Raw genomic sequence first — 14,042 nt, 5'->3', positions numbered from 1 at the left:
GACCTCAGGGAGGAGGGGAGGGGAGAGAGGACCAGCCCAGGACCCCAGGGAGGAGGGGAGGGGAGAGAGGACCAGCCCAGGACCTCAGGGAGGAGGGGAGGGGAGACAGGACCAGCCCAGGACCCCAGGGAGGAGGGGAGGGGAGAGAGGACCAGCCCAGGACCTCAGGGAGGAGGGGAGGGGAGAGAACACCAGCCCAGGACCCCAGGGAGGAGGGGAGGGGAGACAGGACCAGCCCAGGACCCCAGGGAGGAGGGGAGGGGAGAGAGGACCATCCCAGGACCCCAGGGAGGAGGGGAGGGGAGAGAGGACCAGCCCAGGACCTCAGGGAGGAGGGGAGGGGAGAGAGGACCAGCCCAGGACCCCAGGGAGGAGGGGAGGGGAGAGAGGACCAGCCCAGGACCCCAGGGAGGAGGGGAGGGGAGAGAGGACCATCCCAGGACCCCAGGGAGGAGGGGAGGGGAGAGAGCACCAGCCCAGGACCCCAGGGAGGAGGGGAGGGGAGACAGGACCAGCCCAGGACTTCAGGGAGGAGGGGAGGGGAGAGAGCACCAGCCCAGGACCTCAGGGAGGAGGGCAGAGAGCAGCAGCAGGTCTCCAGTGACCTGTGCTTGCCACCCTGCACGTCTGACTGGAGGCAGCCATCCCTCTAGCTTAGGGGAGTGCTAGCCGGGAGGTTGACAGGTACCCGCCCTTTGGTGGGGTGGAGGGACTTGAGTGTGGCCCGCTCCTTGGGTAGGCTCTTTCCCAGCAGAAACAGCCCTGTTTAAAGCAGGAAATGGAGTCTCCTGAGTTCTCTCCTGTGGAAGCTAGGGAGGAAGAAGGGAAGGAATCTGGCATCTCCTGAACACAGAGGCAGGTCCCTGCGTTGGTGGGCGGGTAGAGGTGCTGTGTCAGGTGTGAGGTCACCGTGAGTCGTGCCGTCACAAGGCCTCTGGCTGCAGGAGGAAGCAGCTCCCTCGTGCGTTTCCCACGTTTCCAGGTTACAGAAGTGACCAGGAGAGGTGGGGGCTCCCGATGTACGAGCACACGTCATGGGGGAGGCCACGGGTCCCTCCCCGCCCCGGAAAGGGCTAGTGTGGGCTCCTGTCGCGCTGAGTCCACACAGACCATCTGTCCCTCCGTCCCGCGGTGGCTTTGGTGGGATGGGGTCGTGTGGCATAGAGGCCCCACCACCTGCTCTCTCCAGTGGAGGAGGGAGTGGGAGTGGTCACCTGAGCTCACAGCACTGGGTCACTTTATATCTTTTTTAAATTTTTTTGTGAGGGTCTTGCTAAGTTGCCCAGGCTGGTCTCCAGACCGAGACCCTCCTGCCTCAGCCTCCTGTGGCTGGGAGGACAGGCCTGCCACACCACGCCCAGCTCAGAGCTGCCACGTCCTACGAGTGGGCACGGCCAGGAGTGTCCGGTGGCTCTCTGTGGAACGCTGGATTTGTGGCTGTGCCCAGGACAAGCTGCTGAGGGGGGGACGTGGGCTGAGGATGTGTCACTGGCCGGTGTCTGCCTCAGGCAAGGTGGCGCGGTCACTCTCCAGCCACGCTGAAGGCACCACGCGCACCAGTCCAGGCAGGGTTCTCCTCTGGGGGACGCCCAGGACACAGCCCCCTTTGAGAAGTGTGTCTTTATTCACAAAATGGTGAGCAGCTGGTCTCTGGGAGAGTTTCTAACTGTGGTTTGGAGCCCAGCCTCAGCCTGACCCACTAACACCTGCACAGTGGCAGCCCCTGCTGCTCGGGCGCCAAGTCCCGGCCATTTACAGATTAACTCCTTTATTCTTGGGAAACGGGGACAGCTCAGGAATCTGCCGCTCGGGGCGGAGGCAGGAGTGCTGGGCTGTGTGGTCTCAGTGTTGCCTGAGAGCAGCGAAGCAGCGTGGGCACGTGGCCTACAAAGGATTTAGGGCATCCTTTATGCAGACGGGAAGAAAAGGGACCAGCTTCCTTTGTGCTCTCCAGGGACTAGCCAGGAAAGTGGGGCAGGTGGCCGCAGTCGGCAGGGGGTCTCCCGCTCAGGAAAACAGTCCCTCCTCCACCCACCCAGGATGTCACATGGACCCTGCCACTCGTCCTCGGCAGGACACTCACCCTGCAGGACCATGGCTGGACCTCTGCTGAAGCTGCTTCTGTTCACCTGGAACTGAAGTGCCAGAGGCGAAGGACGGCGCAGCGGGAAGGCCAGGGGGCGAGCCGCCTCCCGAGAAGGTTGCACCTGAGGGTCTAAGACGTCAGCAGGGAGTCCAGTGCCCTTGGTCCCACAGCTGTCGTGGTTCCAGTGACACAACCCGTAGAAGTCCTGATTTCCAAATGATAAAGGAGACCCCACAGTCTTTCAGATCCAAACACACACTGCAGTAAGACCCCACCGAGGTCCCCAGGGCACAGCAGTTCTTTCCCCCAATTCCAACCACAGCAGTGACCACCTCGGGGTAGGAGCTGGCGGTGACCAGGTCTGGGGTTTGTGTTTGGGAGGCATGGGGTGGGCCCTCCTGCCCTGCTCCCCTCTGCAGTGTCCAGCAGATAGCTCCGAGAAGAATCCAGGGGAAAGAGGACAGCAGGAGAGGAGAGTCCTTCCCCAGGACACGGCCAGCAGGGGCAGCCGAGCAGCCCAGGATGTGCACAGCAGCTGCCCCGGGCAGGGAGAAGGGCACAGGGCTGCCCAAGCCTGGAGCTGCGCCGGCCCCCACCCTGACTACACCCGAGGGGAGAGCTGGCAGGAAGGGAGGCTCCCTCGGGCTCCACCTGGACACGGCTCCCCTGGGCCCGAACGGGGCTGAGCGCCACGTGAAGGGCGAGGTGGGCAGCGGCTCGGCTGACAGGGGCTGGGAAGCCGAGAAAGGAAGGAGCCGGGGCCAACTGAGCTTTCCGGCCCGCCACTAGGGTTCCACCACTTCCCCCAGTGCCATGATTCTGGATCCATCTTGAATTAATCCAACAGTGAGGCTGTGCCCTCGTGGCCAGTCACCTCCCCAGGGACTCACCCTAGCTGCCCTGGGACCTTCCATTCATGAGCACTGACATCTCAGATCCAAAGTAGACAGACCACCTCTGCCTGGCACAGCAAACACCAGGAGGCCAGCAGGGCCATGGGAGAGCTTTCTGTCCATCAGACAATCACCCTGAGGGCCAGGAAAGAGCTGAGGGGTGGCCAGGCCAAGGTCAGGAACAGCAAGGCAGAGCTCAGGACAGAGGCAGAAAGGGGGAGAAGCCCAAAGAAGGAAGAGACCACATGTGAGGGCCATAGCGGCCATCACTGCCCGAGCAGCAGAGCAAGCCCCTCCCGGGACCTTTGGGAGCAGCGACAGGGGAGGTGGTCAGGAGTTGGACCCACAGCCAGCCTTGGTGGCCTGGAGCCCTCCCCAGGCCTGGCACACAGGAGCTGCAGCAGAGGTGACCACACCTGGGCAGGGATGTGCCGGGCTGTGTCCACACACGGCTGCCAACACAGACCATCAGGGACAGCAATGAAAACAGCTGGACAGGAGGACCCGCACCACCTGGCCCCAGGGGACTGAGTTTCCCTGTCCTCTTTATCAGGACTCATGCTGATCACACCTCACAGAGCAGGGAAAATCGCTATCCCTGGCACAGACAAGAGAGTGTGCCCTGGAGCTGGGCACCAGGAGGTCTGCCATCCCACCCAGGGCCACTGTGTGCACCACAGCTGGCACTTGATAACCACTCCTCCAAAACTTATGAAAGGCAAAGAAATAAGAGAAATTCTACACTCTTCTAGTCATTTTTTAAAAAAACTAAAGGTGGACAGCTTGATTGCCTATAAAATGCACACGTCCAGTGACAGTGCAAGTAAGTTCAGGGCTGCACCATCAGTGTGAGGTGGTGTGAGCCACAGTCAGGACAGACCTCCCAGCCTCACGTGGTGTGAACCAAGATCACGGTTGTACTATCAGCATGAGGTGGTGTGAGCCGGGGTCAGGACAGACATCCCACACAGCCTGATGTGGTGTGAGCCAGGGTCAGAGCTGTACCATCACCATGAGGTGGTGTGAGCCAAGATCAGGGCTGTACCATCAGCGTGAGGTGGTGTGAGCCAAGGACAGGGCTGTACCATCAGCATGAGGTGGTGTGAACCAAGATCACGGTTGTACCATCAGCGTGAGGTGGTGTGAGACAAGTTCAGGGCTATACCATCAGCGTGAGGTGGTGTGAGCCGGGGTCAGGGCTGTACCATCAGCATGAGGTGGTGTGAGCCAGGGTCAGGGCTGTACCATCAGCATGAGGTGGTGTGAGCCAGGGTCAGGGCTGTACCATCAGCGTGAGGTGGTGTGAGCCAGGGTCATGGCTGTACCATCAGCATGAGGTGGTGTGAGCCGGGGTCAGAGCTGTACCATCAGCATGAGGTGGTGTGAGCCAGGGTCAGGGCTGTACCATCAGCATGAGGTGGTGTGAGCCAGGGTCATGGCTGTACCATCAGCGTGAGGTGGTGTGAGCCAGGGTCTGAGCTGTACTATCAGCGTGAGGTGGTGTGAGACAAGTTCAGGGCTATACCATCAGCGTGAGGTGGTGTGAGCCAGGGTCAGAGCTGTACCATCAGCATGAGGTGGTGTGAGCCAGAGTCAGGGCTGTACCATTAGCATGAGGTGGTGTCATTCGAGATCAGGGCTGTACCATCAGCGTGAGGTGTGTGAGCTTGGGTCAGAGCTATACCATCAGCGTGAGGTGGTGTGCGCCAGGGTCAGGAAGTGTACCATCAGCGTGAGGTGGTGTGAGCTGGGGTCATAGCTGTACCATCAGCATGAGGTGGTGTGAGCCAAGGTCAGGGCTGTACCATCAGCGTGAGGTGGTGTGAGCGAAGGCTAGGGCTGTACCATCTGCGTGAGGTGGTGTGAGCCAGGGTCAGGGCTGCACCATCAGCATGAGGTGGTGTGAGCCAGGGTCAGGGCTGTAACTTCAGCATGAGGTGGTGTGAGCCAGGCTCAGGGCTGTACCATCAGCATGAGGTGGTGTAAGCCAAGGTCAGGGCTGCACCATCAGCATGAGGTAGTGTGTTCCAGGGTCAGAGCTGTACCATCAGCATAAGGTGTTGTGATCCAGGCTCAGGCTGTACCATCAGCGTGAGGTGGTGTGAGCCAGGGTCAGAGCTGTACCATCAGCATGAGGTGATGTCAGTCGAATTCAGGGCTGTACCATCAGCGTGAGGTGGTGTGAGCCAGGTTCAGGGCTGTACCATCAGCATGAAGTGGTGTGAGCCAGGGTCAGGGCTGTACCATCATCATGAGGTGGTGTGAGTCGAGATCAGGGCTGTACCATCAGCGTGAGGTGGTGTGAGCCATGGTCTGAGCTCTACCATCAGCGTGAGGTGGTGTGAGCCATGGTCTGAGCTCTACCATCAGCATGAGGTGGTGTCATTCGAGATCAGGGCTGTATCATCAGCGTGAGATGTGTGAGCTAGGGTCAGAGGTGTATATCAGCGTGAGGTGGTGTGCGCCAGGATCAGGGCTGTACCATCAGCATGAGGTTGTGTGAGCCGGGGTCAGAGCTGTACCATCAGCGTGAGGTGGTGTGAGCCAGGGTCAGAGCTCTACCATTAGCATGAGGTGGTGTCATTCGAGATCAGGGCTGTATCATCAGCGTGAGGTGGTGTGAGCTAGGGTCAGAGGTGTACTATCAGCGTGAGGTGGTGTGAGCCAGGGTCTGAGCTGTACTATCAGCGTGAGGTGGTGTGAGACAAGTTCAGGGCTATACCATCAGTGTGAGGTGGTGTGAGCCAGAGTCAGGGCTGTACCATTAGCATGAGGTGGTGTCATTCGAGATCAGGGCTGTACCATCAGCGTGAGGTGTGTGAGCTTGGGTCAGAGCTGTACCATCAGCGTGAGGTGGTGTGAGTTAAGATCAGGGTTGTACCATCAGCGTGAGGTGGTGTGAGCCAGGGTCAGGGTTGTAACATCAGCATGAGGTGGTGTGAGCCAGGGTCAGGGCTGTACCATCATCATGAGGTGGTGTGAGCCAGGGTCAGGGCTGTACCATCAGCGTGAAGTGGTGTGAGCCAGGGTCAGGGCTGTACCATCAGCATGAGGTGGTGTGAGCCAGAGTCAGGGCTGTACCATCAGCGTGAGGTGGTGTGAGCCAGGGTCAGGGCTGTACTATCATCATGAGGTGGTGTGAGCCAGGGTCAGGGCTGTACCATCAGCGTGATGTGGTGTGAGCCAGGGTCAGAGCTGTACCATCAGTGTGAGGTGGTGTGAGCCAGGGTCAGGGCTGTACCATCAGCATGAGGTGGTGTGAGCCAGGGTCAGAGCTGTACCATCAGCGTGAGGTGGTGTGAGCCAGGGTCAGGGCTGTACCATCAGCGTGAGGTAGTGTGAGCCAGGGTCAGGGCTGTACCATCAGCGTCAGGTGGTGTGAGCCGGGGTCAGGGCTGTACCATCATCGTGAGGTGGTGTGAGCCAGGCTCAAGGCTGTACCGTCAGCGTGAGTTGGTGTGAACCAGGGTCAGGGCTGTACCATCAGCGTGAGGTGGTGTGAGCCAGGGTCAGAGCTGTACCATCAGCGTGAGGTGGTGTGAGCCAGGGTCAGGGCTGTACCATCAGCGTGAGGTATTGTGATCCAGGGTCAGTGCTGTACCATCAGCGTCAGGTGGTGTGAGCCAGGCTCAGGCTGTACCATCAGTGTGAGGTGGTGTGAGCCAGGGTCAGAGCTGTACCATCAGCGTGAGGTGGTGTGAGCCAGGGTCAGGGCTGTACCATCAGCGTGAGGTGGTGTGAGCCAGGGTCAGGGCTGTACCATCAGCGTGAGGTGGTGTGAGCCAGGGTCAGGGCTGTACCATCAGCGTGAGGTGGTGTGAGCCAGGGTCAGGGCTGTACCATCAGCATGAGGTGGTGTGAGCCAGGGTCAGGGCTGTACCATCAGCGTGAGGTGGTGTGAGCCAGGGTCATGGCTGTACCATCAGCGTGAGGTGGTGTGAGCCAGGGTCATGGCTGTACCATCAGCATGAGGTGGTGTGAGCCAGGGTCAGGGCTGTACCATCAGCGTGAGGTGGTGTGAGCCAGGGTCATGGCTGTACCATCAGCGTGAGGTGGTGTGAGCCAGGGTCAGGGCTGTACCATCAGCATGAGGTGGTGTGAGCCAGGGTCAGGCTGTACCATCAGTGTGAGGTGGTTTAACTGAGGTCAGAGCTGTGTCACGCAGTGCAGTATGATAAAACTTACTCGGTGACTATATCGTTTCATAGTGTTATCGTAATGCAATGTAACATTATGTCATATCATATATCATTCACCATGTTTATTTCTCCCTTGAACTTTAAACATTATAAACTGTAAAACTTCCTTCCATTTAACCCAGTAATTACATTTTTAGGAAACCCCTAATTCAATATTCAAAGTTATATATATGCTTTATGTATAAAAACGGTCATTAAGATGTGGTTTATAATATCAATATCAAAAAACTAAAGTTAACATAAATGATTTTTAAATTGCAATTTAGAATATAGCATTCAGACTGGGACAGAGATGACTTCCAGGTATTTGTCCCCTGAGCCACCGCTCTCCCCAAAGCACTGTGAGGCAGGCAGAGAGCTGCACTCTTGCGGTCAGAGCCATGAGAGCGCTAACCGTGAAGGATGCACTGGTCAGCTGCCCTGACCGCTGGGAGCCGTCCCCAGGGAGCCGCTCCTTGGAGGGCACAACCTGGAATCCCCACACTGTGCATTCCTGGCGGCAATTAGCTCTGCCCAGTGGACCGTTTATAACCAGCACAAATCACACGACCCAATTACTCACCAGCCAGGACTGTCAGCAAGGAGTCCAGGAGGCCGCCTCTGACCAGATGACCCGCTCCCATGAGCAGCCATCCCCATACGGTGGGGACATCGCAACCCGAATGACTGGCACCTTCCACTGCAGCTTGGCGTCTCCTCTGAAAACTGACATCTCTGTCCCTTTCTCAATGGTAAATGGTCACCTCATGAGGAAAACAGGATCCAGAACCTCCAGATGCCTGCAGCAAAATGAGAGAACTAAAAGGAGTACCCAAGACTCTGAATGACAGAGCAGGGTGGCCAGGGACAGCCAGGGCATATGTCATCTAGAGCATCTGAACAGCAGTGACCGACACACAGGGCACAGCTGGCTGCAGAGTGTGCGTGTTTCAAGTCACACACAGTCACCAAAGTGGGCCACTTGTAGGGCCACAAAGCAAATCCTATGAATTGAAGGGAATAAAATCTAACCATAAGGAATTAAACCAGAAATTAAGAACAAAGGGATAACTAGACACCAAGTATTTGCAAATCAAGTAACACACGTCTAAATCCATCAAAGACGTGGCAGGGCAAAATTCAAAGCAGCTTGAACCGAAGAAGAAAAGCCCAGATCGTGGGAGTTTGTGGGTGGCGACCCAGGCAATCCCTGGAGGGAAGTCCTAGTTTAACACACAGGCAGTGGAAGAACCGGGGACCCCAGCTCCTCTGGGAGGGGCCACTCTCCGCCGGAGAGCTGCAGCAGTTAACCAGAGGCCCCAGGACAGCTCCCCATCCAGAGCCTGGGGATCGGCCTCCCCCAGCTCGCATGGAAACCCTGCTCCTGACCAAGAGTCCACCTGCTGGCTCTGGCCCCTCAACCTGTCAGGCTGGATGGACCACAGTTCCTCAATTCCTCTGTCACCTCCTGCCCTGGAACACGCAGGTCACCAGGCTGCAGTCAGGGTGCTGCTGGCTCTGGATGTGGCTCTGCTGCAGGAACAGATGACTGAGGAGCAGCCGGGCCTGAGACTCTGACTCCTGGGTCTGCCCGTCCCCCGGCCACCATCTTTGAACAAGGGCTTGCTGTGGGCCTGCAGGAGGCATGCACACGGCAGGGGCTGTGGAGGGAGGGGTGGCGCCCACCCACTTCAGCAAGCAGCATCTGTGCACCTCAGGTCCCTTCATCCCAGCTTGAACCTGGCTTGGCCCCTGGGCCCACGTGCTGCCGTCCGGCAGTGTGCGTGGTGGCTCTTCAGCAGGATCTCAGAATTCAGCCTCCTCGGGTCCTGGAGTCAAACGAGGCCACCAGGCTCCGACCTGCAGCCTGCCGAAGCCATTTGGCCCTGGGTGCTGGGTGCGGGTCCTTTCTATTCCGTGGGGTGTTTTATCCATCACATTTAAAGTCTCTCTCAGGTAAATTTTTTTTAATGGTCAATAGGTTAATTACCATTAATTCTGTTACAGGGAGAATTTCAGATCGAGTCTAAAATCAAAATACAACTCTGTGCTATTTTCAAGTCAGACCTAAAACAAACAACACGCCTGTTGACTTCAAGGATTTCGTTATTGATAAAGGAGTAACCTGGAATTGTAAAGTGTTTCATTTGGCAGAGAGGATTTCATATATCGATCGAGGCTGCACTTCCTAATGAGGCTATTTTTAAAGGAGAAACACTAACAGAGGCAGGATCCTGGCATAAGGAGGGCCGAGCAGGAAGTGAGGGCTAGTCCAGCCTTGGCCACACTGGCCTCAGCTACCCCACCCACACACTCTGCAGGACAGGGCCAGCCTCCAGGCAGAAAGGCACAGGCCAGCCGGGCAGGGGTGAGGGCCACCGCAGAGACCCCAGGAGCTGAGGCAGTGTGGGCCCCAGAGCCCTGGCCTGGGGTGGCCACTCCTTCTCAGAGGCCCCGGGTTGGAGAATGGATCGTGGGTTTGTCTGAGCCATCTCAAGGAGGGGCATTGCTCTTCTGAGAATCTGGGTGAGGTCCCACCAGCTGGACACCCTCAGGCTGACACCTGCCCTAGGCAGAGGAGGGGCGCAGCCTGCTGAGCCCGGCCCAGCCCTCTTTGCCGTCTTCCTCGCATACTCCTGAGGAAGCTCTTCACACCGAATCCTCTGGAAACGGGGACAAGACAGGGCTGCCCTCTCTCACCACTTCTCTTCAACTCAGCCCTTGAAACTCGGACCCTAATAATCAGACACACGAAAGAAATTAAAGGGATGAAACAGGAAAAGAAGAAATCAAACTCTCGCTATTTGCCCATGACACGGTCCCATATTTAGAAAATCAAAAAAATCCACCAGAAAACTTCTAGAACTAGTAAATGAATTTAGCAAAACAGCAGGGTATAAAATCAATACCCATTAATCAAATGTGTTTCTATGCCTGAGTGACGAATTCACTGCAAGAGAAATTAAGAAAACTATTCCATTTCTAATAGCCTCAAAAAAAAAAAAAACACTTGGGAATCAATCTAACGAAAGTGGTGACAAGCTCTTCCACAAATACCACAGAGCCCTGAAGAGAAACTGAAGGAGACTCAGAAGGCCAAAGGCCTCGGGGCTCCTGGACAGGCAGAGTGGTCAAAATGGCCACAGTCACCGCACAGGTTTGATGCCACTCCTATTAAAATCCCAAGGACACTCTTTCTTTTTGTTGGGGGAGGGTTACGGGGATTGAATTTGGGGTCCTCAGCCACCGAGCCACATCTGCAGCCCTATGTTGTATCCTCTTTAGAGAGATGAGGTGCTTAGTGCCTCACTTTTGCTGAAGCTGACGTTGAACTTGCCATCCTCCTGTCTCAGCCCGGCACCAACAACATTCTTCATAGAACCAGAAAAAGCCATCCTGAAATTCATTTGGAAAAATCAGAGACCCAGAATAGCCAAGGCAGTCCTTAGCAAGAAGAGTGAAGCAGGAGGCTTCACAGTACCAGACCTTAAGCTTCACTACAGAACAGACCTGTCGGCCCGTGGTACAGAACACAGGACACAGAGACAAACCCAAGAAACACCATCATCTTATATAAGACCAAGGTGCCAAAAACACACGTTGGAGAACAGGTAGCCGATTAAACAAATGGAAAACTGGAAATCCAAATGTAGCAAAATAAAATTAACCTCTATTTCTCACCCTGCACAAAAATCAACTCAGAGTGAATCAAAAACTCCGGCACTAGAGCAGAGCCCCTGTGCCTAACAGAAGAAAAAGTGGGTCCGAATCCTCATCAGGTGGGCTTAGGACCTGACTTCCTGAGCAAGACTCCTGAAGTGAAGAGTGAAATTATAAATCAATTAATGGGATGGATTCAAACCAAAAAGCTTCTTCTGAGTCGTGAGCCGTGGTGCGCGCCTGTAATCCCAGTGGCTCAGGAGGCTGAGGCAGGAGGATGGCAAGTTCAAAGCCAGCCTCAGCCAAAGCGAGATGCTCAGCCACCCTAAGATCCTGCCTCTCAATAAAATACAAAACAGGGTCTCAGATGTTGCTCAGGGGTCGCGTGCCCCTGAGTTCAATCCTCGGTAGCAGAAAATGATGATAATAATTTCTTCTCAGCAAAGGAAAGAATCAATAACACGAAGAGAGAGCCTACAGGATGGGGAAAATCTTTCCCACACCCACCTTACAGAAAACACACCACGTCCCAGCTTTGTCCAAACTGAAGAGTCTCTATGTAGCCGACCAGTGGGCGACTGCCCCCAGGACCCATAACTGAGCCTGAGCACTTTAGGAAATTTAAAGGCAAAACCACCTCCGGGTGGAAGTAGCTGCAAGAGCAGGTCCAGAAGCTGAAGTGGGCAGTTAGCAGACAACCCAACGGGGACTCCCTGGGGACTTTCCAGGTGGCCTAGCAGCAAGCAACGGAGGGAAGGGGCTCAGAGTGACCCCAGTGGAGTCCAGGCATCAATCTCTGACAAGGGGCTTGTGCTCAGCAGTAGGGGCACCGCCTGGCACAGGCGAGACCCTGGGTTTGAGCCTCAGCACCACATAAAAATGAGTAAGTGAAGTAAAGGTGTCGTGTCCAGCGACAACGAAAAAATAAATATTAAAAAGAGAGTTGCTATTCTGTGCTGCCACGTAGGCTCTGCTAGGTGATTACTAATGGTACACGGGAGAGGCGTTTCCTACATGATGTGGAGTCTCAGGGTAAAATGGAGTCTGCTTGGTCATTGCCCATAAACCTGGCCCATAACAATATAGAGCACTGATCTCCAGGATATATAAAGAGCTCAAAAACTTTAACACACACACACACACACACACACACACACACACACACACACAATAACCTAATCAATATGGGCTAAGAAATACAATTGATCAGACATATGAAAAAATGCTCATCATCTCTAGTAATTAGAGAAATGCAATTCAAAACTACTCTAAGATTTCATCTCACTCCAGTCAGAATGGCAATTTTCAAGAATACAAGCAACAATGAGTGTTGGAAGGATGTAGGGGAAAAGGTGCACTCATCTATTGCTGGTGGAACCGCAAACTGAGCGACCATTATGGAAAGTGGTATAGAGATTCCTCAGAAAACTTCGCATGGAACCACTATTTGACCCACTCCTCAACTTAAACCCCAAGGATTTAAAATCAGCATACTACAGTGAAACAGCTACATCAATGTCTGTAGCAGCTTAATTCACAATAGCTAAACTATGGAACAAACTTAGGTGCCTTCAATAGATGACTAGATCAAAAAATCACACACACACACACACACACAATGGAGTATTACTCAGCCTTGAAGAAGAATTAAATTGTGGCTTTTGAAGGTAAATAGATGGAACTAGAGAATATCATTATAAATGAAATAAGCCAATCCCAAAAGACCAAAGGCCAAATGTTTTAGCTGATAAGCAGAAGCTGATCCACAGTGGCAGGGAGGGGGAGGGAAATGAAGGAACTCTGGATTGTGCAGAAGAGAGGGAGGGGAGGGCAGGGTCTGTGGGTGTGGGAAGGATCGTGGAACGAGACAGACGTTATCACCCCATACACGTCTATGGTCACACTACTGACGTGACTGCACGGTGGGCAGCCAGAGGAAGGAGAGGTCTGCTCCATTTGTGCACAATGTGTCAAAATGCATCTACTGTCATGTGTGACTAATCAGAAGGAATTTTTTAAATTTCTTTTTAAAAAGGAGAGAGGTGCACAGAAGGAGAAATGGATAGGTAGAGAAGTGGACAGGTGGAGAGATGGACAAGGAGAGAGGTAGACAGGTGGACAGGAGATGTGAACAGGTGGACAAGGAGAGGTGGAGAGGTGTACAAAGACAGAAGTGAACTTGTGGAGAGATGAAGAGGTGGACTGGCAGAGAAAAGAACAGGTGAGGAGCTGACAGAAGAAGTGGAGAGGTGGACAGATGGACAGGTGGGGAGGGGGACAGGTGGGGTGGTGGAGAAGTAAAGAGATGGACAGGTGGACAGGTGGAGAGATGGACAGGAGGGGAGGGGACAGGTAGAGAAATGGACAGGTGGAGACGTGGAGAGATGGACAGATGGGGAGGTGGAGAGATGGAGAGGTAGAGAGGTAGAGAGATGGACAGGTGAAGAGGTGGACAGGAGAGGAGGTGGACAGGTGGGGAGGTGAGGAGGTGAGGAGGTGGGGAGGTAGGTGAAGAGGTGGACAGGAGAGGAGGTGGACAGGTGGGGAGGTGGAGAGGTGGAGAGGTGAACAGGTGAACAGGTGGGGAGGTGGGGAGGTGGACAGGTGAAGAGGTGAATAGGTGGGGAGATGGAGAGGTGGGGAGGTGAAGAGGTGAACAGGTGAAGAGGTGGACAGGGGAGGTGAAGAGGTGGGGAGGTGGACAGGTGGGGAGGTGAAGAGGTGGACAGGTGAAGAGGTGGGGAGGTGGACAGGTGGGGAGGTGGACAGGTGGGGAGGTGGACAGGTGGGGAGGTGAAGAGGTGGACAGGTGAAGAGGTGGGGAGGTGGACAGGTGGGGAGGTGAAGAGGTGGACAGGTGAAGAGGTGGACATGTGGGGAGGTGAACAGGTGAAGAGGTGGACATGTGGGGAGGTGTGGAGGTAGGGAGGTGAGGAGGTGGACAGGTGGGGAGGTGAGGAGGGGACAGGTAGGGAGGTGAGGAGGTGGGGAGGTGAGGAGGTGGACATATGGGGAGGTGAGGAGGTGGGGAGGTGAGGAGGTGGGGAGGTGGGGAGGTGGGCAGGTGGGGAGGTGAAGAGGTGGACAGGTGGGGAGGTGAAGAGGTGGACAGGTGAAGAGGTGGACAGGTGGAGAGGTGGGGAGGTGAAGAGGTGGACAGGTGGGGAGGTGGGGAGGTGAAGAGGTGGACAGGTGGGGAGGTGGGGAGGTGAAGAGGTGGACAGG

The 14,042-nt window shown here is 55.3% G+C and overlaps 1 protein-coding gene across 1 annotated transcript; it reads right to left on the bottom strand.

The window, feature by feature from the left end:
- Nucleotides 1-454: 454 nt before the first annotated feature.
- On the bottom strand, nucleotides 455-13,770 carry LOC144375520 (uncharacterized). Its single transcript, XM_078040952.1, has 2 exons — nucleotides 7,741-13,770; nucleotides 455-2,291 (listed from the first exon to the last, which is right to left on the bottom strand). Exon 1 carries the CDS (start codon nucleotides 13,720-13,722, stop codon nucleotides 12,805-12,807), a length of 918 nt encoding a protein of 305 aa, XP_077897078.1. The 5' UTR covers nucleotides 13,723-13,770; the 3' UTR covers nucleotides 455-2,291; nucleotides 7,741-12,804.
- Nucleotides 13,771-14,042: the final 272 nt, after the last annotated feature.

This window comes from Ictidomys tridecemlineatus, chromosome 2, assembly GCF_052094955.1.
Source record: "Ictidomys tridecemlineatus isolate mIctTri1 chromosome 2, mIctTri1.hap1, whole genome shotgun sequence".
In the NCBI taxonomy this organism is placed as follows: Eukaryota; Metazoa; Chordata; class Mammalia; order Rodentia; family Sciuridae; genus Ictidomys; species Ictidomys tridecemlineatus.
Note: the sequence above shows the minus strand (reverse complement) of the source record. Positions and strands in the feature narration are given on the sequence as shown.